The sequence below is a fragment of the Lytechinus pictus genome, chromosome 5 (assembly GCF_037042905.1).
Source record: "Lytechinus pictus isolate F3 Inbred chromosome 5, Lp3.0, whole genome shotgun sequence".
Classification (NCBI taxonomy): Eukaryota; Metazoa; Echinodermata; class Echinoidea; order Temnopleuroida; family Toxopneustidae; genus Lytechinus; species Lytechinus pictus.
The window spans coordinates 13,270,735-13,297,812 of NC_087249.1; the positions used below are offsets into that span (position 1 = coordinate 13,270,735).

The window sequence follows — 27,078 nt, forward strand, 5'->3', positions numbered from 1 at the left end:
CCATCATCAATTAATTGAAAATGATAATATAAGCCTTATAAGTAGGATATGTAATCACATAATCGTTATTATGTGGGTCAATTAAATTTGAACAGATTGGTTTGCCTTCCCTTTCTAACTTTTTTCTACACATCACCATAGTTGGTAAATGTAATGTATTTAGTGAGTTGTGGTATTTAATCCATGTTTTTTGCCATTTCCTACAGTTTAATCTTAGTCCTTGCCTTCCTTTATTTTGATTCGATTGCGTTATGTGATTTTACACTTTACAATGAGGATCGAGTCTATTTTTTTCTTTGCTGTTTCTTCCTTTGATACTTTGTTTCACTGTGGTATCGGATTAAAGTCCTTTGATTTGAGCATAGTTTTATCAGAAGCTTCGACAATGTTGCTAATAAAATTATTGTATATTTCTTGGATACTAGCTGTATGATTTGTGAAATTTATTGTATGTTTGTGATGAAATGCTGTCGGTATGATTCATAATTTTCATTTTGTGAGTTTTTCCTCCAGATTGTAGTAGTTAAAATTAGAGTGTTGTGTTGATTAAAGAATACAGAAATTTTTCTTAGATCGGAGTATCTATTATGTCAATCTTATAACAAAGATCCGGATTCGAATTATCATTTCTTGTTACAAATCAATCGTTCAGTCATCGTCATAATTACTGTCTGTATCTCTGATCCCAAATAAGAGTTTCTGATATTTGGAAAAGTTCAAATTTTAAGAAGTCTTCGGCTATCTCTCAACTTATCTGCCTGGAAATGCCTTAGCCGAAAACCTCCATCAATGTCAGCGCTTTGTAGGCCCTATTGTCGGCCGAAGAAAAGACATTCTCCTTTTTAAAGACTTGACCTTGAAAAATGTCCCGATCCTGGAATTTATCCCGATCTTGGAACCATCTGAAATTAAAGACAAAATCACGAATCTCTCTTCGATATATAACATCAACTAGAAATTATTTTTATCTTTCATGTCATAGAATGATTAATAGAACTTGTGTAAATTTCTATTCACTCACGGGTTCAATCACATTAAGAATACTATTCACGAAGTTTGAATGAACTTTCACATAAACTTGCAAAATGCACTTTTTATGATGCTTATAATCTTCACAAATGCATATGTACTCTATAAGGTTCATAAAAAATACATCAACAAATTAAATGATCTTTGAAGTTCTTCAAAAATTTTGTTTTGTTGTTCTCTGAATAAAAATCAGAAGAAATCCAATTATTTTTAACTTACTGATGGCTTCTAAGATACAGTCATAAAACAACATATAGATTCTGTTTAAATCTGACCTCATACAAGCTTCTAAAAGCTTTATTTCAGTACCAGTAAAAAGAGGCTGCGTGTACGGTTGAAAGTCGAAATTCAAAATTAAACCAAGATGGCAGCAAAGATGGCGACTACCTCAGATTGTAATATGTGTGCTTCACAAAGTCTAAAGATACAATCCCAAGAAATCTACAGGAAAGCTGGGTCTCCTCCCAACTTTACAATTTCCCAAAAGTATTTCAAGCAGCTGTGGAAAAGAAAGGCTCATTGAGCTCAAATAAAATGGCCTTTACAAATTTACTACCCTTGATACAACGTCCTCAACGCAACGTATATTTTCTCTACATTACATTAGAGTAACCAATCAACGCACACCATTTTATATTACATTATCCTTTTTCTTTCTCAACCTCTCCTTTTTTTTTTGGGGGGGGGATTTTTCCCCACACGTTTAAGCTTCACAGGGAACCCCTATGACATCGCCCCAGATTACTACCCTTTATACTAAAGTTAGTTAAATTACTGACTTAATCATATGTGTCGATCGGCGTTCATGTTTGTTTGATTTTTTTTTTTTTTGGGGGGGGGTCAGTGGCGTAATGAGTCTTTTTTTTAGGGGGCCGACAAAGATTTGTGACCTTAGAAGTACAAAAATGTTATTCTGTCATAGATTTTGACATGTAATAAAAAAAAATATGACATTTCACTCTCTTTCTTTTCCTTTTATTTCTTTTCTCTCTCTCTCTTTCTTTCTTCCTTCCTTTCTTTCTTTCTTTCTTACTTTCTTTCTTTGTCGTGAAACTTTTTTGGTTCATGGCCCGAAAGCCCCATATCTGTACCCAAGCGGGGAAGAGTATGGGAGTAGTCCTAAAGTTAGGGGTTTTAAGTATATGTTAGCTTTATTTCTTCAAGACTAGGTACTACATACTTGTTCTGGATCAATATTACGAGCGCGAAACTCGAGCTATTTATTTTAATAGACTATTTGAGCCATTTGAGGACTCTTAATTGTTTTCAGGGTTATTCTCCTTTCATACAAACATGAATATTTTATTCTATTTCATCCTGGATAAAAAAAAAAAAATCCATCTGTTTCTGATATATCTGAAAGGGATGCTTTCATTCAATAACTATAAACCATGGGCGGAAATCCCAGGGGGACGCGTCCCCCTACAATTTGGAAGGGGGGGGGGGCACAATATCAAATGTCCCCCTACTATTTTTGGTCTTTTATGATGGGAAAAAAGCCGAATCGTGCCCCCCTTTTGAGAATCATAATGAAAATTTGTAATAGAAAAAAAAACTTTTTCCATTTTAAAAATGATGACCCTTTTTTTTTGCTTGTCAAATTTATGTTGGGCGAAAATCCTGGGTTCTCCCCTGGTCCCCCTGCCTTTGGGGAGAGATTTCTGCCCATGCTATATACTAAACATAAGAAATTTCCGAGAAGAAAAATCAATATACCATCATGATCCTCATGTGCTCACTCCTTCCTAGTCATCATGATCATACTTGTCATTGTCATATGATTCATCACAAATATGTTTGATAACACAGTCATTACCCCACCTGAAATATTGGGGGATATATCCCCCATTCCCCCCCCCCTCCTCAGAAATCGACACCCATGAACTTAATTATGAGATTATGGGTGCGTTGTGGGTCTGCCCAGTGTATATAGGGCACTGGATGGATGATAAAATAAACCTACATCATTACGGTGACGCAATACATCGCGAGGAGCACGGCGTTCTTATTGGTCAAAAGTTTGTTGCTACGTGACGTGAATGTGCGTGGTAAAGCCTGGCTCCTCTTGCTTTAATACGCATGCGCGCACTGTTATGCGCTCTTATTTTATCAAAGTTATTGTTGCGTCACAATAAAGACGCAACTTTTCCATGTGTTCATATAATATTTGGCTTGACAACCAATCTTCACAATGATATTATGCAGCATACTAGTACTAGCGAACACGTTTAGCTAGCACCTTATCGAAACTTCGAAACTTAACGAAACATTGACGTTTTGAACGTTGATTTTAGTTAATCATTGTACGGATTGCATTGTGACATTGCAGGTAAAGTGAATTTTTTTTTTTCATCCTGTTCATCCTCTAAGATTGAAGAAGTATGCCTATGCTGTTTTCTTCATATTCGATCCCACTGTCTTTTTTTTTTTTTTTTTAATAATGATGATGATGCTGGCAATGATGCCGATTGTGATAGTGACGATGATGACAATGGTGACGTGAATGATAAGGTGTTTACAGAGCAACAAAACACAGACGCTTCTTTTTATACTTCTTTTTAATGTTTTTTTTAATCCATTTTGTTCCTCATTTCCCCTCTCAAGGGGGAGGGGGGGGGGGGGTCACTGTTTAAAAAAACCAAAGGGATGGCGCTGTTGTCTTCTTTTCCCTAAGACGATGCCCCTGATTAGTACCCCTACGAAAGTCAGTTATTTACTTAATCATGAGGTAATGGGTATGTTACGGGACTGCTCAGTCGTACTCGTAGCGAGGGCATTGAAACTTAAAAATCCGAGCACTCACCATTGTGACGTAATACTTCGCGAGGAGCACGACGATCTAATTGGACAAAAGTTTTTTGCTACGTGACTGGCACATCGATACGCATGCGCTTGAGGCACAGACGTTCTCATTTGACCAAAGTTATTGTTGCGTCACGATAAAGACGCAACTTTTACTTGTGTTCATATTCTGCTTGGTAACCAATCGTCACAATGATATATGCAGCATACTAGCGAGCACGTTTAGCTAGCACCTTATCGAATCTTCGAAACTGAACGAAACATTAACGTTTTGAACGTTGATTTTATTTAATCATTGTACGGAAAGCATTGTGACATTGCAGGTAATGTAAAATTTAATAAACATAGTTTCTAAACTTTTCATTTGAAGATGTAGGCCTGCAAGTTTATTTGCCATATTCGTTAACATGCAGAATTATAAGAAAGTTTTTAACGACACCTACTTTCATTTTTCATTCTCCCTTTTTTAATTATTCATAAGTAATGTAAATGTTAACTAAGAAAATATTCAAGGTATTCTAACGTTAGCTCTACGATTATTGTGAAAAGGAATTATTGTTGGACGTGTGACGATTTCATATATTCCAGATAATTATTTTTTTTTTTTCCTCACTTAAAGATCAAATTTTGTGTGTGTTGATCTTGTCTGCATTCTTCAGATTCGATTTTGATGATTTTTATTTAAGGCTACACTGATTATGATGATGATGACGACGAAGATGATAATGATGATGGTGGTCGTGGTGTTTATTATAATCGATAAGCTAATGAGTATTAAGCCTCTGCTGCTAAAGATGAAAATGCTACACAGGCAATGCCTTTTTTATAACAATGTTGTAGAGTTTACAGGAAAATTACTTTAGTTATCTGCTTTTTCTGTACATAGTTAATTTATTTCTCTAACTAATGAACACTAATCTGAATGATCTTCTCTTATTTCGAACTTCACTGCTTTACAGAATGAGTGTCGCAGAAAAACAGAAGAAAACCCTTCCTCCTCTACGAAGTAGAGTGAGGAAGATGGGTGATGCCAACCTACCCAATATGAAGGGACAGCTGAGTGCACGACCTGCGGATTCTTTCAAATCAAAGAAAATCCGTGGCGAAGTAAGTGAATTCCTTTTCAAAGTTTTTGCTTATTGTTGTTGTTGCAATTTTGGAAAAGAGAAAATAAAGTCTTCAAATCTTGAATGAATCAATATAAGAAAATACCCGAACAGATATAAATAAAACATTGCAAAAGATTGGCAGTCATAATGTAAATGAGTGATGGTGATGATGATGATTTATGCTTATGATGATGAAGTGGTGGTGATAATGATGGTGATGATGTAAATGATGATGGGGATTGGGATGATGATGTGGATGATGAAGAAGAAGAAGAAAAAGAAAAGGAAAAAGATGATACTGATGATGATGATAATGATGATGATACTGATGATGAAGGTGATGATGATGATGATGATGATGATGATAATGATGATGATGATAATGATGATAATGATGATGATAATGATGATACTGATGATGATGATAATGATGATTATGATGATGATGGTAATGATGAGATGATGATGATAATGGTAATAATGATGATGGTGGTGGTGGTGGTGATGAGGATGATGATCATTTCGCAGCTGATGCCGAATCTGAAATCACATCAGAGAAAAATATTTTACTGGTATAAAATCAATATCACAATACTTACCTCCAACAGGACGTGACACTACTGCTGAAATTCCTTCAAGAATCATTTGATCTTGAGCCTTCAACCACCCCGGCAGATACGGTCTGTAAACTAAGACTAAATATGTCAAGTACAGACAACAAGATCAAGCGGATGACAGAACAGCTTAAGGTAAGAACTACTAGCTCATAAAATTAATTTGGGAAATTTTAAAATATCTAGAAATAGTTTTGGGGGTAAATCACATTAAAAGATGGACCAAACATGCTTTGGAATGCAGAAGTAAATGATTTAGGTAGACGTAAAGTTATTCATATCATACATTTTAAAAACAAAATCAGTTGAAAAAAAATACATAAATAAATAAATAAATAAATAAATATATAAATAAATAAATAAATAAATAAATAAATAAACAAATAAATAAATAAATGAATAAATGAATAAATGAATAAATGAATAAATAATAAATGAATGATATATAAATAAATATTTTGATGTATGTTGTTTATCTTACACTCAGGATAGATGCAATTGAAGTAGTTATTTTTATCGAATTCTCATACAATTCGAAAGTAACACTAGAATTGTCTTCTTTATTTGTTTAAAGGGGACCGAAGTCCTCTTAAAGACTTGCAAAGATATCGCTGGAGTATCCGGTCACCACGCTCCAGACGGTCTTGCTAAGTACTTTAGCTCAACATGGAGCAGACAGCGCCACGTCATCAAAAAGCTTCAGAATAAAATCCAGGTAAAATGAAAAAAATAAAAATGTCTTACAATGATCTTCAAAACAATTTTCAAATGTGTATGTTTCCACCTTAGCGAGAATTCAATACCAAGAACAAAACTGGTGCGATAATCTTTAGAGGGACAAGTAAAGAAAATTTTGTCAAATAAGGAAAGAAAAGAGACAGTCTTGAAGTAACATGTAAAGTTAATGAATTTATAAATACCACTTAACAAAATACGGCTGAATATGAACATTATGTTTTTAGGGGGAAAATGTTTGAGGTCATTATGTAATCAGTATTTTATTACACTTAGAGTTTTTATTTACCTTTTGTGTTACTTTTTAGGAACTGAAAGAGAATGGCCACACTCTTTCAACCGAAGACTCCAAAGACAATCTTAGAGGGTCTATTTTGGTAAGAGAGATTTGAAATAGATTTTAATTTGTATAATATCTTTCATTTATGAAATATGTTTGTTATGTAGGAAACATGTAAAAAGAATGTATGTAAAAGAATGTTTTTGAAATAATTGTTCAAATAATTTGATTCGTTAGTGTTATGTTCATGTTATGAAATATTCTCTGGAATAAGAAGGAAAGAACGAAAAAAATATCATGCAACGTCAAATACTGTTTCTTAAGCGGTAAATATAATGGGGAAAGATAGATAGATAGAAAGATGGATAAATAAATAAAAATATAAAAAGATTACAGAATCTTCAGATCATTAAGCAGTTTTAAAGTAATGAAAAACAATTAAACGGCAAACGCGAATAATGAATCAAACCATTAGGACTAGGACTAAAAGAAAATCATGTTTTTAAAAGTCGTCATTGAAGAAAAAATAATTTGTTTCGGGATTAGGATCTTGCTGGAGCGATGGACGTGGACACATCCAACTCAACCCTCTCAACCATAGTCAAAGAGATGAAAGACACCTTCACATCAATGAAGAATGACGTCATCAATCTCAATGACATGGTCAAGGTCAAGAAGGAGATCAAGGTATACATATTTCTCATTCAAAGAGAGAGAAGGAGAGAGAGATAGGTTGTTTCCTAAAGCAGACATAATACACATGATGATGTAAAGTGGGTGATATTATTATGATCATATGGTAAAAACTATCTCTCTCTCTGATTTACTTATCTATCTTTTTTTTCTCCTTATCATTATTTTATACTTTGAATTTATCATTATTATTATAAATTGTTATTATTCAAATCACTTTCTTTTATTTCTGTAGTCGCTTATTCGCTTTATTTTGATTATTTTGGAGATTACTTGCTTTAGCACGTCTCCGTCTACATTATTGTATATAACTTTCATGGAATTGTTAATTAGTATTGAAACTACGTTTAGGGACTTGCCTTTTATTTAACCATTGCTTTTCAGTTAATTTATCTTCTATATTTGTTATGAAATGTCATTGAACTGTCTATATTGTTTTGAATATGTACTATTACTTCGATTATATTTTGTTTATTTGTTGAACAGAAATAAATAGATCTAAATCTATTTCATTTATTTTATCTATTTATGTATATATCAATTTGTTTAGAGGGGAGGGGGAGAGTTCACATTAAACAAGCAATGCTTTGTAGCGAATCCCCCATTTCCTCAGACTCTTCATACATATTTAAGTTATGTCTTATAACTCGTCTACAAAAAATATTCTGTGTTATGTACCTCTCTTTATATGTTGTTTATCATTTATATCATTGAGTGCAATTATAAATGTATGACATTAATTAGTATCATAATTTATGCTCAGTTGAAAATAAAATCGAATTTGATTTGCATGTGAATTTGAAACTTTTAATGTAATCATCAAAGAAAACTTTTATAAACTTTTTTTTTCTTTTGTCAGAATGTCCAAGATCTTGAAAAGACGAGCTCCAATCGCATCGTCGAACTCGAGAACGGAATGGGCGATCTCAAGAAAAGAAACAACTATCTGACCCTTGACCTGGAGGTAATACAGTTATATTTTTATAAGTTCTTACAATATTTACCGCAACAAAAAACTGCTAACCAAATAAGACTCCATCAGTTTTATTTCATTAACATGATTGATGATATTTTATTTCTCAATGATAGCAATCCCAGGAAAATCTCAAGTCAGCTACCATCCTTGTCAGCGATCTGGAACACAAGATCCGTGATCTTCAAATTGGCAACGACAGGAAAGCACTTGAAATCGAGGTTAGTATAGATTCTTACAAAACAAGAAATGGTGAACTCTCAAAGCTAATTAAGGGAATAATATCCTTAAAGAGTCAAAGGTATAGATTCTAGAAATATGGTGATTGTCTAAGATAATCACCATATTTTTTTATACAATTTGTCTTGATACATTTTTTTTAAATGTCATGAATGATTTGTTATATTTCCTTTTCTTGTAGAATGATGTTTGATGATTAGTAAAATAATCTAATCAAATCTAAACGCAGTACATAATTATCAAGGTTGTATTTTGTATGCTCAATTCATTTCATTTTCAAGGGTTTGCTTCAGCGCTACGAGGAAGCCGGAGAGATTGTTTCTAACCTTCAAACAGAGCTGGATGACACAAAACAACTTAACCAGTTCCTTAATCTACAGATCAAGGTATACCTCACATATCAACAATCTTGACACAATTTATAACAAATCATTTTACAAAAAAAAAATAGAACAAGGAATCAGGAGAGACTGATAAAAATATGAATTTTAAAATTGTGAAACTCATAAGTTATTCAGCGTAATAGTGTAGTAGGCTTCACGGTACACCATGTAGGCCTATCTATCTGGGGCAACTAACAACGTTTCACAGAATATTTGGTAAATTAAACACAAAAACAATTATACACTGCTATTATTATGTTCATTGGAGAAGTACTAACCTAAATTGACCCATAAATTGGAATTGAATTGTTTTCCCTATCTGATATTTCTCTCAGGCATTAGACAATGCTAAGGTAGACGACGTTGCCGACTGGAAACAGCAAAAGAAGGAACTGGAATCACAACTTGAGGTAAAAATAATGTTTATCTTTGGGATTCTTCTGTTTCACTTTTTTCTTCCCCTTTACATGAAATTGATATCCACATGATTTATTTCAGAGTCTGACTGAATTAATTCCTACCTTTTCAATATCAGCATGTTGTTGCATTTTATTTTCCAGAGCCTGCGAACAGCTGAATTTCAGGCAAACACTCAAGTTCTGTCTCTCAAACTGGAACTTGGTGATATGAAAGCTCAGAAAGATGGCGCACTTGAAGAGTTGAAGGTATTTCAGAAATACTGATTTCATTCATCAAACATTGGTATAATTCCAAAATATTGAATCTTAAAGTAAATTTTTTTACAAATTCAGACGTAAATAAAACTACAAATATGAAAAAGAACATGCATGAAATTATTTCAATATGATGAAAAATCTTTGGGATCATATTTTCTTTTAAGGATTAAGACAAAATTAATATTCAATAACAAAATAATAGCATTATATACAAGTGGTTTCCAATTACGTGGAAAAGACAAGCAACAAGTTTGAGTCATGAAAAATAATTATTATATAGACAAAAATATTAAATAATCATAGTCTTAATGGAACTTACCTAATTATTAATGGCCTCATTGTAATGTTAATGACAACCTATTATAGAGAAAATATTAACAGTTCATTCGAAAACTTTTACCATTTATTTTCTTCAATCTTTATGATGAACAGAAACTACAAGTGAACGAGCCTAAGAAAGACAATCATATCTTGGAGCTGGAGAAAGAAATTGCCATCTTGCAGAAAGAAAAGCTACAATTGGAGACAAAACTTGAGGTATTACCAAGAAATCCAGTCATTAAAGGAGAATGAAACTCTTGGAGCAACTTAGCTTTTGTGAAAGCAGAAAAATCAAAGAATAAGATCAACAAAAGTTTTTAGTAAAATAGGACAAGCAATAGAAGAGTTATGAGCATTTGAATTTCGAGATCACTAATGCTATGGAGATCCTCCCATTGGCAATGCGACCAAGATCTATGATGTCACAGATGAACAACTCTCCCCTTTTGGACACTGAAAATATACCCCAAAACATCTCTTTTTGCTCATTCTAATCATATGACAAACGATTCATCAATGATATAATGTTGTGAAACCTCTGTACTTGTCCTCTCATAAAGAGAACACCTCACCTTGTGATAGACTCTATAAAAGTGAGAATATAAAGTGAAATAAGTACTAAAGTAATGAGGGAGTTGTACGTGTGTGACATCACAGATCTTGGTCGCATTGCCAATAGGAGGATCTACATGGCATTAGTGATCTCAATATTCAAATGCTCATAACTTTCTTATTATTCATTCAATCTTCCTCAAACTTTCAACAATATGTTTCTTTGATTTTTTTTTTGATATGAATTCAGCTGGTTTCAAGGGTTTCATTCTCCTTTAAATTTTATTGATTGAAGAGAGATTGTGATAGAAATAAAGAGAGAAAGATAAGAGGCATTAGAGATGTATAATAATGAATAATAGATAGAAAGCCTATTGATAACAAAATAGTAGACAAAGGAGAGAGATGGGAGAGAAGATAAAAAATAAAATTATGAAGGTATCTGATAAAATGCAGTTATAGAAGAAAACAATATCTCAAATATGTAATCAATTTTTACTCAATGAACTTAAGAGCCTTACGTCAAAGGACTCCAAGACAGCCCCTTCCAACCCTGGGTCACGTGATCACAAGACTACAGAGTTTTCTTGAAAGAGCGGCTATGACTTCACGCCATCAAATTTAGATTTTCCCAAATGATTTCAAAAAGTTCCGATGATACAAAAGTATGTTGACTTTGATTAAGTATTATTTACTGTGACGGTTATGTTTCATGTATAGGCCCATGACCGAACAGAGAGTAAAGGTGGCAGCCTTGTTTTGACTTTGGAAAGGAAGATCTATGATCTGCAACAGGAGAAGAAAGATCTAACTTCACAACTCCAGGTAAATGCCTTTCTTTTGACTAGTGTAATAGTTTGAGTGGTTTAGTTTAGTAGTTTAATCATTTAATATAGAATTAAGGAATGCATCATAATGGATACAATAAGTGAAATATATGATATTGCCAGTTTCATTGATTATTTTGTAAAAGAAATATCTATTGGTGAGAAATATAATCAACCTCCCTACCATTATTTTTTTTCATAATTAAACTATATCGAAATACTAATTACTTCTCACTTACCGTTTTATTTTTGTGTTTTAGAATCGTCATGGAAGTGATAAAACCAGCAACAGCAACAATGTGTTGGTGGAAGGAAAACTTGTCGAGTTGCTCAGACAAAAGTCAGAACTCGGTCAACAACTGAAGGTATACATCCTTACCTCTACTCTTAAAAAAGTATAATTGCTCACATTATATCCCATGTAAAGCTCTTTTATTCCGTTTTTAATTAAAGAACCTATCAAATATCATAATTATATCGTTTTTATATATTTCTTTTATTTATTACATGCGTAGGATTGTGTTTTTACTGATGGTTCCTCAAAGGTATCGAATCAAACGTTTAAGTCAGTTAATCATGATTTTATTTCTTGTATCGAGCTTTAAATCATGAAATATATTATTGTTACTTCATCTGTCTTCTTTTTAGCGCTTGAAGCAAGAGAAAGACCACTCGATCTCACAGCATAAAACAGCTATCAACCGGATCAAGAAAGAAAAAGAAGATCTAGAAAAACTCTACAAGGTATACACACTATTTCATTTATGTTTATAAACAGTGGGGATAGAAGATGTGAATTTGTTTGTATTTCAGTATAAATGGATTAAGAAGATGGTAAGACATTTCGTTTGAGCTGCTTTCATGCAAGTATGTATATCAATAATTTAACAATATATAACGAATTGAGAAGAACAACAAATTTCAGTGCATAATCTAGCTGAAAGAAGTGACATGTAAATAATTTCTTCATACTTTTGTTTTGCTTTGTGCTGAAAAGTTGTTTCCAAACACCTTTTAATCAAAAAATAATTTTGTTTTTCTCGTCATACAGGGTTTGATCAATCAACGTCATGAATCAGTCTCTTTGATTCAGAAATGTGCTGATCAGTATGAAACAACCGATCTCCTTCTCAGGCGTACTACGGAACGATTACGAGTAGGCAATATTGTATTTAAATTATCTAGGAAGAAAAGATTTGAATATAAAGCTAAATAAATTATATGAGAATTAGAAGAAGAGCATGAAGAGAAAAAAAAATACTGAAAAAAATAATAGGAAAGAAGAAGGTGCAATATAAATGAGGGGAGTGATAAAAATAAAGGAAAATTAAAGGAATTGATTAGAGAAAAGGAAATTATGTAATAAAAGACTAAAATTTTCATGGGGAAAGCACTAAAACTATCATTAAATCATTGTTTTTGCTGCTTTTGCACAGTCTTCGTTGCGGGAGAAATCAGTTCTTCTTGAAGAAAAACTCCGCCATGATAGTAAGGTTTCTCATCTCAAATCAGAGCTTAAACATCTCAAATCAAAATTCAAGGTAAGACAAAAAAAACCAGGGAAGTCAATAGGATCTACCCTTGATATTTAACAAATTGCATTGATTTTTTGTTGTTGGAAACATCGATATATTATTATCAGCAATCTCTAAACATCAATAGAGAGACATTATCTTAAAACGATAGAATTGGCAAATATACAGGTCGATTTGTAAATGTAAAAAAATATATATTAATACATAATGATTTGTTTTTGATAGAGAAATTCTAATATTTTCAATCCTAATTTCAGGACAAAATGGAGAAAAACCGACCGATGACCAAGGATGCCTTCCGCCAGAAGAAGATCACTAACCAGGTCGTAACCCAAGAGGTAAAAATCATTTTAAATTAGTTCGTTTTTAGGAATGGTCATCAGATTGTAATCATTTAAAATAATTTGTTTAAACAATTGAATCGTTACAAAAATGGACTCGTATGTAGAAACGAAATTGACTTTTCCCATATTCAATAGACATCATTTAGGCTTTTGCCTCAAGAATTTCCTTTTCATTTATAATTATTATTACAATCTTATAACTGATAACAAGACTGAAATTCATTTATCTTACAATATTTTTGGTATGAAAGTTAAAAATTATTATATAATTTATACACGGTAATTAAGATGAGCTTACATTTATTAAATTAAGAAGTACAACATTTTTGCAAGTCGTTGTTAAATGATTTTGAATATCTACTAGGAACAAAGAAAATGAAAATAAAAACATTGATATGTTATACAGGATAATGGAAAGATAACAGCCTTGACTCAAGAAATTGAGAAGCTTCAAGAAAAGATCGCTGACTTGAAAACCAAAATGGCTGAAATCTCCAAAGAACTGGAACAGAGTCATCAAGATTGTCAGGTAACTTGAATGATTTTAATATCCATAATCATAATGATATTGATAATTATTACCTTAATACTGTCTTTCAGACATGGGAACGACGCGTTATTGCGATCCCTCCAAACACTTTACATATAAATACATATTTTGCTTGTCAAGCTCATCCAACCAACCAACCAACCCAACTCCACCCCACCACCCACCCACCAACGAACCAACCAACCCACCCATCCACCCACCCACCCACCAACCAACCAACCAACCAACCAACCAACCAACCAACCAACCAACCAACCAACCAACCAACCAACCAACCAATCGAATAATCCTTTTGCCTTTCCTTTGAAACCATTTGGTGATTTCTTTTCACTTGTTTTTCTTCCTTATGTGACAATGTTTTTCGCCTTTTTAATAGAAAGCAGAGGAAAAGTTTACCAGGGCATCTCAACAGCGCCAGGATTTTGAAAATCGTTTGGATATCATAAACGAAGAAAAGGACAAACTTTCTTCTCAACTCGAAGACATCCAAAAGGAAAATAAGGTTAGTTCAAACCAAATTGTAGTTTGATCATAAATTTGGTTCAAGAGATTTGGGAGTTTGGATTATTCTTTCTTTGGAGTACTCTTTCTTTCTTTCATAGATCATCAATATTAGAGGATTGTTTCTATTTTCTTGGCCTTTTCCCCATGCACTTTCTCTTCTCCTTGGATATAATAAACAATATAATGTTTTCAAATGTTGCACAGAAATGATTTGTTCCATCATTTGTTCTCCTATTTTCTCTCGCTGATCCCACTATAATTTAATTTTAATTATAGGAACTAACTAATCAGTTGTTCACTCTGAATGAAGAGAAAATAGAGCTCCAATCCAACGCTGATTGTCTGGAAGAAGAGAAAAGTGATCTATCTACCCAGCTCAGTGAGGCTCGCAAACAATATCAGGTATTAAAATACTGAAGTGTTATTTTGCTATGATAGTATTTGAAATGACGGAGTCCTGTAGTATACGAATTCTGTCTAAATCTATATACATGTAAATGGTCACAACTTACATTTTACATAATAATAATAATCGATATCAAAATACTGCTGATATTCTCGATTGTTCATAAGTACACTTGTAATTTACTGTATTTGATATTCTATGTGGTTGAAATTTTATGGAATTTATTTTTTAAAATAGTATTTGGAAGAAGGATTTGCGGCTGTATACGCAGAGAAGAAACAACTTCAAGTTCTTAACGTTAGTTTGGAGAAGGAAAGAGACAGTCTATCAGCTCGGATCAACGAAAACCATCATCAGGTAAAAGTAATAAGGTGCAATATTGTTAGAAAAATAAAACTAAATATTACATATCAACTATAACACTAACATTGTTTTTAATTTCGAACATATTCAATCTGCAATCTTTATTTGCTATAATAGGATGATTAGTTTTTATCACTAACTTTCCGAATTTACTATTTAACTGAGGTAACATCAATCAAAGGACAAATGTGCTTTTATGAAGAAAAATAAATCTACGATTAGCAAAATCTTTTTCAACAATGATCCATGAAGCATACATACCTGGACTTGAATTGATTTATATTTTAGGGTCGAGAGCATAGTTTGTCAGATGAGGATCAAGATCTAGAATGGGACCAAGAGATAGATCTAGACCAGGAACAAATTCAGGACTTCACGGAGGATGACAACCAAGAACTAGAATGGGACCAAGAGATACCATTCAAGAAACCAAAGCCTTGCTTCACTGAGGAGAACCAGGATCTAGAATGGGACCAAGAGATACCAGTCCAGAAACCAAAGCCTTGCCTCACTGAGGAGAACCAGGATCTAGAATGGGACCAAGAGATACCAGTCCAGAAACCAAAGCCTTGCTTCACTGAGGAGAACCAGGATCTAGAATGGGACAAAGAGATCAAATCAGTCCAGAGCAAATCGTACCAATCTCCCTCTAGTAGTTTTGAAATAGAAAAACACGGACCGAAATTCGAACTCAGGAAGAGCCCCCAACATTGTCAGGTACGAGCTTTTCTATTTACTACATCATGTTGTTCTGGGATGGTTTTGTTTTAAAATGGCATTCTAAAACAAAAAATATTAGCATTTTCACAAACGAACGGAACAGGTAGATGAATTGTAAACTGGGTTATTTATAATCATTCTTTTAAATTATTTCAATTTTATTCATATTAATTGTCATGATAGTGTCAGATTAAACAACACGCAATAATATTCATATCCTGTAGGTGCTTGATCAAACATTCCAGAAAAAGAAAACCATCAAGAAACAATCTAGCAATCAGACAGAGAATGGAGACGGTCTCTCAAATGAACTTCAGGAGGCTAACAACAAATACCAGGTAAGAACTTAGAAAAAAAAAATAGAAATGAAATGACAGAAGCAATTATCATCGTTATTGCTAAATTTATATAATTTCAATTTTTCCCCCTTTGGTGGGAATAAAAATTGTACAATTATTACGAAGACTATCTTAAATATAATCATTTCTTTTTTTTAAATAATAGAAATGAAAAAATAATGCATAAAGCGATCCTTTTGCTTCTAAATATACTAAAAGTACAATTATAATTTGCAAAAAAATCTGATTCTACTTCTTGGCGTTTTGATCTATCTCTGTCTTTCTTTCTCTTTCTCCCTCTTTATCTGTCTCTCCGTCATTTTGTCTTACACCCACCTATTTTGTTATGGGTTTGCCCCAGGAGCTGGAGCAAGAATGCGAACTGTTGCTAGGTGAGAAGCTCGAGTTTCAAGCTCTAGCAGACAGCTTAGCTGAAGATAATTACAAGCTATCATCTCAGATTGGACAAGAGTACGAGGAAAGACGTGTAAGTAACCAAATCACAAAAACTCCGGTGTTGATTTAACACCAGCCCGGAATCTATATCTGTCCACACCAGAGAAGTATTGAAACAACACCAGTTTGGAATCAAACCGATGCTGTTTTAATACTAATTGGTGTTGTATAGACACCTATCTGGTGTTAGACCAAAACGAAACTGGTGTTGTTTAACACTTCTTTGGTGTGGACATATATAGATTCCGGGCTGGTGTTAAATCAAAACCAGAGTTTTTGCAGTGTAGTTTGTTTCGATAGATAGATGAAACCTCTAATATTTAACAATTACAATAAATATAGAATTAAGAGGATTCTTGAGTTCATATATAAATAATACCCCCTTTTAAATAAACATGTAAATCATCATTCAATCTTGAGTGATGAAAATCAATGCATCAAAATATAGTGAATAAATAGGTGACAACTCTAAACAACCTTATATCTGATAACTTTGGAATTAGGAATAAGAACAATCTTCCATGATTTTGAATAGGAAATGTGATATGAATAACCTTAAAACTGTCACTGATTACAACAGAACCTGGAAGACAAACTGAATTGTTTAGAGGAAGAGGTTGAAAAGCAAGAACTTTCTACAAAGCTGAAGGACGAAAAATCCACCCTTTCCTCCTCACTCGAGTCTGTGCAAAATCAATGCAAGGTATGTAGAACATGAATGTCATTATAAATCATTTGACAATTGTTTCATGAAACGAACGCTTTTTTTTCTAATAGAAAGTGTCTGATTAAAAGAAATTCAGATTGTTTGAATGGAAGTCATTTTTAATTATTATTTTCGGTCCTATTCTTTTATTTTTTTTCAATTTCCATTATTATTTTTTATTTAAATATATGAACAACAATGCTATTCTGATCAGTCTTAATTTTTGTGCGTATTTCATTTTTTTGTATACTCAAGAGAAGCGTGAAGCAATTTCAGATAATACCTCTCACAAAACGGCCAAGTTCTTGTTCTGATCCTCAATCAAAACGGTTAAATGTAATATTAGAATTGCGCTATGTCAGGTAATACCTCTCACAACTCATTCAGAATTATTTTTGTTTTTTGCCTTTTCTCAATAGTGTGATAATATCTTGTGTGTGTATGTGTCCACAAATTACAATAATTTTGTAATTGCCCCCAATAAATGGTCATTCCATTATACATTATGTTACAGGAATTGGAACAGAGAGTTGCTGCCGCAGCCAAAAATAAAGTCGAATTCGAGAGAGAAAGTCTGAAATGGAAGAAGGAACGGAACAATCTACTGGAACAACTAGAGAATCAGAAACAAAATCTGGTACCTTTCAAGATCATTGCGGTCTATCATTTTAAAAATCTACATTATCTGATATTTGGTAAATGTTGCATGTAGGTGAAGCTTGGTGAATAATGTCCTGTCATAGCTGCAGATTTAATTAAGAACATATTATAAACGGTCACAAGGATTGCCAGATCGTCGAAAACTTGATTAAACATTTTTTTCCATAATAGAATAAACTTATTATAACTCTAATTAGTCAAACCAGGATGCATTGATGTCCAGGACATGATTAATATTTTTCAACCTTATTTGGGACACAGTCCTCTGTACATCTATTTATTTATCTGCTGCCATCATCATCGACATCATTATCATCATCATCAGCAGCAGCATCATCATTATTATCATCATTATCATTATCATCATCATCAGCAGCAGCAGCATCAGCATTATTATCATTATCATTATCATTATCATCATCATTATCATCATTATCATCATCATCATCATCACCATCCTCATCAGCAGCAGCACCCGCATTATCATCATTATCATCATCATCACCATCATAATTATTATCATCATTCTATCATCAATCCCCTGAATTATCATCATCATCAGCAGCAGCAGCAGCACCCCACCGTTATCATCACAATCACCACTATCGCTTCATCGCCACCTCGATAATCACTGATTTGAAATTTCATGTAAAAATTATTTGCAATTCCTTACAGAACTCCGATACAAGACGTGAGGTCGCCCTCAAAGCATCGGCTTTAATCGACCAAGAGATTGCCAAAGTACTCGGCAGGGAGATTGCACAGGTACAGATCCACAAAGAACGAGAAAAGTTGGAGACGGCTGAAACAGAGCGACTGGTGAGGATTATATTCTAAAGTTTTTTCAACGAATACAATCACAACATAACCACAAAATACCACACAAACAGTTTTTCAATAATGAAATCAGATTTTGAAGTCAGTCTGTACGGTAATGCAAATAAGTAAAGTGCCAAACTCGAAGTTCGTTGAATCATTATAGAATAAATCAAAATGAAAATTAATGATATTATTATAATCCACAGACCTTTGATCTTAAATGTTATTATGATTCAAAGAAGAGTTTGGAATTGGCCATACCATGTTCTTCAGTGCACATTTTTATAAGATTGAAAGTAAATTGAAATACTCCCAAATGACTAGCGTTTCGATTAATTCCTCTTTTCATCAGGAATTGATAGAGAAAAACAAGGTTGCCATGGAAAAAGTCAAAGAATCAGAAGAACTCAGAATGGAGATTGAGAAGAAGAATGAGAAACTTGAGAATGAAATCAAGGTAAATACTGAACGTGAACTCATATAACATAAATTTTGGTTAATGTACCTAAAAGTGGTAAAAGGTCAATGAAAAAAAATATAGAATTTGAATTGAAATCAAATCATACGAATAAACATTCATTTCACCGAAAGAAAGAGAATTTATTCAATATCTCTTACAGACTTATACAAATATGCATTACAAAAACTGAAATGAAAATAATTCATCAGTGCTAGATCTTAGTGCCATATGATAATGAACATTATTCAATTTCGGAAAACTTTGACAATTTATACATACTTTTTGTAGACTATTTTCAAAATTACACTGTCCATAGAGTGGCAGTTTCTGATAATAGTTTCTAGGAAGAGTACACGAAAGCAGTCCTGGAAGGAATCCTGCAAAGAATTTATCATTTAGTTCTATCCCATTTTTAATAAAACAAATGTTTATTCAGTTCTTATATTTCTTAATATCCTTTCAGCTGGTTAAGAACGAGATAGAGACCGCTTACTCCAAGGTTGAGTGCTTCAAATCTGATATAACTGATCTCAATATTCAGAACAGAAATCTTCATAACCAGTTAGAGCTCCAGAAGAAAAACAACCAGGTAAATTGAACATTCACATACTTTTTCACGTGGGGGGGGGGGGGGGGGGGGGGGACTCAGGGAAGTGTGTAAATTGCTGGGGAAATCTTATGATTTAATATTGAAATAACAAAAAATATGCCCCTCTCTCTCAGACTGATATAGGGGAAAATTAAATCGATATTAAAATATCTTTCAGTATCCAAGTAGTAACTAATTCTTTTGAAACATTTATATGCATACCAAGAAGTTACTTGACCCCGTAAATATAATGACAAAATACTTAAACCTTATTGATTCTTGGTGGTTAAAGGTGAGAAATACTCAGAAGATTCTTTGAAAGAAATTTAAAAACTGGGAACAAAATAATGAATGACCACACCCTCAGGTCTTACAATACAACAACACCCTATAACACCAGAGTGTTAAACCTGGTGTTCACTGACTGGTGGGTCCCATATGTACACCAGTGCTGTATAACACCATGGGCCCGTATTCTGATAGCAGGTTTAACTTAACCCTAGTCTAAAGTTAACCCTGGTTTAACTAAACCTCCTCTAAACCTCACCTCTGGTCTAAGTGTAGTTTAATTATTTTGGTATTCTGATAGCCAGGTTTAACTAAACCTGGGTTAAACCCGGGTTTAAATTCTTTTTGGAAATAATAATCCTCTTTTAACCAAGACTAGCACCTTTTTGGTAAATTAGTGCTGCAGGGATGACTGCAACAAAGTTGAAAAAATGTCACTAAAGTTGTTTTTTCTTAAAAAATTGGATTTTATGGAAACTAATTACAACTATTGTAGTGAAAGAAAAGCATTCATCACCCATATATGGTAAGAAATTTTCATTCAGATTATCTTTATATTTTTTAATTACTAAAACATTTCAATCCCAAACCGAGTGACCTGCATAGTTTTGTGTGTATCAGTCCCATTGATTGCTTTTCATGTTTGTCAAAATCTAAATTGAATAGATTCACCTCACCCACTCTAGACTAGAGTCTAGACTCTAGTCCTATAGATCTAAAACAATAAGTTAAGAGGTCGACATCTTTATTCTAACTTTATGTAAGGGGAAATTTTTGTAACTTTTGAGAGTAGTCTTGGGTCTAACATTAGGCCTAGGCTAGTATAGTTAGATCTAGCTTAGGCCCAATTGTTTGGAGGAGAATTGAACATTGTTTTGACTTTTTTTACTTTCCTGAAGCAAACCGTAGTCTAGTGGAGCAACCGAGACTGAAGCTACATTATACATATTTATAGTATTGGTCTAGACCTAGAACATCATTCAGGAATTAGGCTGGCTTAGCCTTGGGACAGGGATAGATATAGATCTATATTCTAACCTTATTCTTAGTTAGAATCTAGTAGAATAGATCTGATTTGTCTTAGACAAAAAGCTTCAGTCTCTGTATTGTTCCGCTGAGTCTATGATGAGTATGACAGTCTACGTTGCCGTTGGCCTCTCTCACCAAGGCAATGTGATATGACAATAAAATGTCAGAATTTTTTCAATAAATCCCCAGAAACGACGGTTATTCCTGTCTACATTGTTAGATCTGACTATCGCTATGCATTGCCATTGCTTGCCAAGTAACTAGGCCTGGCTAAATGACATCTCTCTACTCCTGTTTTAGGTCCATATCTGTTTCTTTGAAGAGTTTTTATTTTATTTAAATATTTTTGGGGACTTGTTTAGGTTTCCAGGTCCAGGACTAAAAAACAGGCCTAAACCTAGACCAACAACAGCTTAGTCTTGACTAGACTAGGCCAGGCCTAGATTTATGTAAGAATTTAGATCTAGGCCTTACGTTAGTCTGTGCTATCTAGTCTACTGACTTACTGTATGATCTAGAATCTCTAACGCTGGCCTAGTTCTAGACTAAATAACTTAGACCCTATCTAGATCTAGAACTAGATCTGTATCAATCTAGGTCTACATGTAATAGGTCTAGATCTAGAGATTTGTAGACTCTCAATTTAGATTCTAAATCGAAAAATAGTAAATGTAGGCTAGTCTACAGTAGATCTACTCATCTAACCTTAGGCATGACAAAAGAAGTAGGCTAGAGATCTAACGGATTATTACTAGATCTAAAGAATCTAGATCTAGGCCTAGATCTAAAGCTAGGGACTGTAGTTCGAGATCTAGAGGTCTAGCACCCCCCTTAAAACTAGAACTAAGCCTACAGCTACATGTAGTTCTCTAGGTAGCCAAACAACAGTTAGCATTGACTATTGTCTCAATCTTATTTTGGTGTGTGTAGTTACCATACAAACACATATTTTGATGAATGAGAAAATGTGTCTTGCAGATTATTTTACCTCAAAACCTATGTGTTCTAAATTTCATGAGCATAGGCCTATGTCATAAAATGAAGAAGTTCAATCCACGAGATGTGTTTACACATTTATTGATTTAATATGATGTTACCATGGCAACAAAGTTTCCAACACACACAAATATATGTCTTGCAGATCTATACCTCAAAACCAATGTGTGAGCCGACTTTTATAAGAATTGGTTGAAAAATGAAAACTAATGAAGGAGTTCAAACCGCAAGATTTTCACCTAATTTCATTATGTAATATGTTGTTACCATGGCAACACGATTTCTGATACACCCAAATATATGTCTTGCAGATCTATACCTCAAAACCAATGTGTGAGCCAACTTTTATAAGAATTGGTTGAAAAATGAAAACTAATGAAGGAGTTCGAACTACAAAATTTTCACCTTATTTTCGTTATATAATATGTTGTTACCATGGCAACACGATTCTGATACAGGCAAAAATATGTCAGACATCTTCACCTCAACATTAATGTATGTGCCAAATCTTGAAGAGAATTGACCAGTTGGAAACTGATAAAGTAGTTCAAATCACAAGATTTTCATCTAATTTTTTATATTTGATTTGTTACCATGGCAACATGATTTTTTTTTATAAAGACATAAAATATTTTTTGCACATCTTCACATCAAGACTAATGTTTGTACCACATTTCATGAGAATTGGTTAAAACTTAGGAAGTAGTTGGAATTGCAAGATTTTTACATAGTTTTTGCCATAATATACCGTTTCCATGGCAACACAATTTCCAACACATGCAAAAATGTGTCTTGCAAATCTTCACCTCAAGACTTATGTCTGTGCCAAATATCATGAGAAATGGTTTGAAAATTATAAAGTAATTAAAACCACAAGTTTTTCACCTAATTTTCGATATTTGATATGTTACCATGGCAACGCGATTTTCTATATACTTTAGGCATAGAATATGTTTTGCACATCTTCACATTAAGACTAATGTATGTGCCAAATTTCACGAGAATTGGTTAAAAACTGAGGAAGTAGTTGGAACAGCAAGATTTATGCTTAGTTTTTGTCATACTATACCGTTACCATGGCAACACAATTTCCGACACATGCAAAAATGAGTCTTGCACATCTTTACCTCAAAATCAATGTGTTAGCCAACTTTCTTGAGAATTGGTAGAAAACTGATTAAGTATTTTAAACGGCAAAATTTTGAACCATAATATACTGTTACCATGGCAACACAATTTCCGAAAAAGGGGAAAAAAAATTCTTACACCTCCTTACCTTGAGACCAAAGTGTGTTCCAAATTTCATGAGAATCTGTTAAAAACTGAGGAAGTAGCTCGAAATGCAATATAGGCATAAATTCTAAAAAATTGTTGGCCATGATTTGTTGGATTTAAACCAGGCTTAAACTACCCCCTGCGCGAGTTTAACTTTTTGAGGATTTATTACCACACTTAGACCAGGGTTAACTTAAACCTTACTATCGGAATACGAAATTTAAACCTAGGTTTAAATATGGCAGTTTATTACCACACTTAGACTAGGGTTAAGTTAAACCACGCTATCAGAATACGGGCCATGGTGTTTACTTTATAATATCCATTTTTTTATCTCTTATCTAGGAGCTAGAGGAGAAAGCATCCAATATGAAAGAAATGATTCATCTTATGGAAAGTAATGCATTACGAGCAGAGAAAAGACAGAAAGAAGTCGAGGAAGAAATTCAGGTAAGATTATTCTGGGTATTTTGCTATTAAATCATATACCCTCGAACAGTACTTGATTATGCCAAGCCCACATTGTTTTATTCCCCGTTTGCTTGTATCTTAGCTTGATTTTTATCCCCCCCCCCCCCTCCAGAGTATGAAAGCTTCCGTCACTTCAGCTGCGATCCACCATGGACTTCTTGAATCGGTTGAGGATTCTATTTGTCTTACCGACCTGTTTGAAGCTCTTGATGGCATGAAAAAAATCAATGCACATATGAAACGAGAGATTGCCGATTTGAAGAAGACCAAACAAACTTATGTTGATATGGTATGTTGAAATAGTTGATTAACAAAACATTTGTAGTCAAATTGAAATTATCGTGGCTTTGTTTTTCTCGTAAAGTTTAAAGATGTTTGAATACATTGATAAAAATGTAGACTTTGGAAATTCAAATCATGGTTTATTGTTGGAAATAAATTTTACTTTAATACATGTTGCAAAAAATAAAAATAAAACAATACATGAGCAATAGTTGTTAACGTAGTCTATTCATTTAGTAGAAAATTAGGAAATATGGAAAAGAAAGAAACTCAGCATTTGAATATTTGTATTTTCTTTAATCTCACAGATCAGTCTAACTGGATATAGAGATCCTCTTTTTGATTGTGGAGATTCAGCAGTTGAAATCAGGTAAATTAATACAAGATACATGATACAAGAATTAAACTTCTTTGTCGAGTTATGTGGTTCCTAAGTCAAGCTTTAAATCCCTTCAGGACTTCTTCCTCTAATTTTTGGTCAATGTAAAGTTTATAGAATTGCAAAATAATAAGTAACCGATAACCCACCCCCCCAAAAAAAAAGGAATAAAAAAGGGGAGGAGGAGGAGGCACCTCACGAAATATTTGCTGATGCTTTGTTGAGTGTCTAACCAATGATTTCTTACGTTTTGTTTCTCAGTCCTGGAGAGCGAGAGAGATATCAACTTAAGGAGGTGAATGAAGATCAAGGATTTCAGATTTGTAAACAAGAAAGCATGATCAAGAAACTCAGATATCAACTCTCAGTGTAAGTAGTACGATTCAGCAGGCAGTGACTATTCTAAAAAGAAATGGTAACAAATTAATTTCAATCTGAAGAGGAAGAAATGAAGGAGGATCTAACAATACTCTGGGTGATATTGGTAAACTCAATACATCTGTTTTGAATTGGTATACATATACAAAATATTTAAAATTTGATTATAAAATTCTATTCCGAATTAAAAAGAAAATGACTTGAATTTTGAAAGATGACTAAAATGTGGTTAATCCTTTCTCCCACAGCTATCACAAGAATGTACTCCATGAAAAGAACTCGATGTATGACAACATGACCTACATTGACCGAGCTGTGGTTCAGTCCATCCAGGCAGATATTGAGATACCAACAGTCAACTCTAAAGACCTTTCATTCCTAGTTGGGGCTTATATTGACGAGGATGATGATCTGATTGGAAAGGGTTCCTTTGGGGAAGTATTCTTAAGAGAGTACCAAGGTGAAGCTGTAGCTGTCAAAGTACCTTACATCTGTGAGGGTGTCAGGGATGAGGATGATCAGAAGAGAATGATTCGAATCAAAGCTGATCATGCCCGTACCACAATGGAAGCCCTCGTCAACATCGCTTTCGCTGATCATCCATCATTCCCAAAGACAGTTGGTATCGTTGATATCGAAGGTGCTCCATCTCTAATCCTTGAGTTCCTTGGTGATAAGAATACTGGTACAAGCTTCCCTCTCAGTCATGCCATCAAGTTCCAGATTCCATCTATCTCGAAAGACAACTGGTTCGCCATCATCATGGACATCATCAGTGGAATAAAAGCCATGCACGAGAAAGGTCTCTTACATAATGATCTAAAAGCTAACAACATTCTCTTACAATGGGACATGGAGGATCAAAGATGGCATGCCTTCATTATTGACATGGGGAAAGTCTCTACTCAAACCATACCGCTAAAGCACAAGGGTTTACCTAAAGAAGAGCTGGAGGGGTACAAACAAGGCATCCTCTTCCCTCATCTGGCTCCAGAATACATCCTTGATCTGCAGACCATGAGTGTTCAAACTGATATATATTCCTTAGGTGTGCTGCTGGCTCGGATAGATAAGGTTATCAGAAGTAGACATCTTCGTGACCTCGCAGCCCAGATGACCAATACAAACCCTCGTCTAAGACCCTCTTGGAAAACCATCGAGAAGGTCATCACTAAGGCTCAGAAGAGAAACTTCTCATAATTGCATCTCGTATTTTAATTGTTGTATATAGATGATCTATAATGTGTAGTTTAATGATTTGATACTTTTCATGAGATGAGAAACAAAGCAGAAAAAGGTTCTTATATTTTCAATGAAAGGAAATAAGCAAACCATGAATCAGACAAAACAAAGCTGAAGAAATAATTAGCTGAAGAATAACAAAATCCCAAGGGGGTACGGAAAGGTCCTTCAAAAAGACTCCCAAAAAAGACAAAAAGACCATCAGGCAAAAAAAAATGATAGTCATAAATTACTATGATGGAGTAGATAAAGGGAAAATTGAAGAGAAAGCATCTGGTCACTCTAATGAATTGAAATGATTTTGCATTTTCTTTAGTACTGTGGACATTCTTGTCTCAAGTTTACAGGTTTTTGTTGTTTCCTAGCTAGTCCAACCTCTGTGAATTAGTTGAAACCTTCAATGCATCGAAATTAAAACTCTCGATGAGCTTCAAGGTTTCACAAGATTTGTCCGCATCCGTAGAGCGGGAAATATCAGAGATCTGTATGCTTGGGATCGGGAATTATCCCGCGGGAAGGAAGATGGAAGTCACGACCAGATGACTCCGTATACGATCAGGAAACCTGTACGGCGTCGTTACGGAGAATGGACAAGGTCTATGCCGAGAAGGAAATAGGAAAAAGTGTTGAAATGGAAATAAAGGGTAAAAGGCTAGACCAATAGGAAAGCATCTCCCATAACACAAATTGCATCTGAATGTCAAAATGGCACCTGAAGATATGACCTACAAATTGGAAGAAGTTGAAGCAAATAGAAAGATGTTCTTGAATTTATTTCTATGAAGATCAAAATGATTATGATATTGAGATGTAATTTATAGTCTCATGAAAAAAATGAAAAATGTTATAGTATTATGACACAAAAAACCTATAGTATGTATTTATATCATATATTTATGCAGTAATGTAAGTAGTAGAACTAGGAAGTAAAATATAAGTACTATCATAAGTATTATGATGGAATGGTTATAGAAAGCGTTTAGAAAAGAGTAGTGGCCAAAACGAGAGTTAAAGACTAGGAAAGTATTTAAAGAAAAGTCCAGAAAGCGTCTG

The 27,078-nt window shown here is 33.7% G+C and overlaps 2 protein-coding genes across 2 annotated transcripts; both read left to right on the forward strand.

The window, feature by feature from the left end:
* Positions 1–13,033: 13,033 nt before the first annotated feature.
* LOC129260493 (golgin subfamily A member 2-like) lies at positions 13,034–23,753 on the forward strand. Its single transcript, XM_064099336.1, has 14 exons — positions 13,034–13,108; positions 13,521–13,643; positions 14,041–14,166; positions 14,445–14,570; positions 14,812–14,931; positions 15,226–15,654; positions 15,882–15,995; positions 16,357–16,482; positions 17,032–17,154; positions 17,672–17,794; positions 18,493–18,636; positions 18,989–19,093; positions 19,560–19,685; positions 23,619–23,753. The coding sequence occupies exons 1-14, from the start codon at positions 13,034–13,036 to the stop codon at positions 23,751–23,753; spliced, it is 1,995 nt and encodes a 664-aa protein (XP_063955406.1).
* Positions 23,754–23,859: 106 nt separating this feature from the next.
* LOC135154213 (uncharacterized) lies at positions 23,860–25,983 on the forward strand. Its single transcript, XM_064099562.1, has 4 exons — positions 23,860–24,033; positions 24,335–24,396; positions 24,667–24,774; positions 25,032–25,983. Exons 1-4 carry the CDS (start codon positions 23,860–23,862, stop codon positions 25,981–25,983), a joined length of 1,296 nt encoding a protein of 431 aa, XP_063955632.1.
* Positions 25,984–27,078: the final 1,095 nt, after the last annotated feature.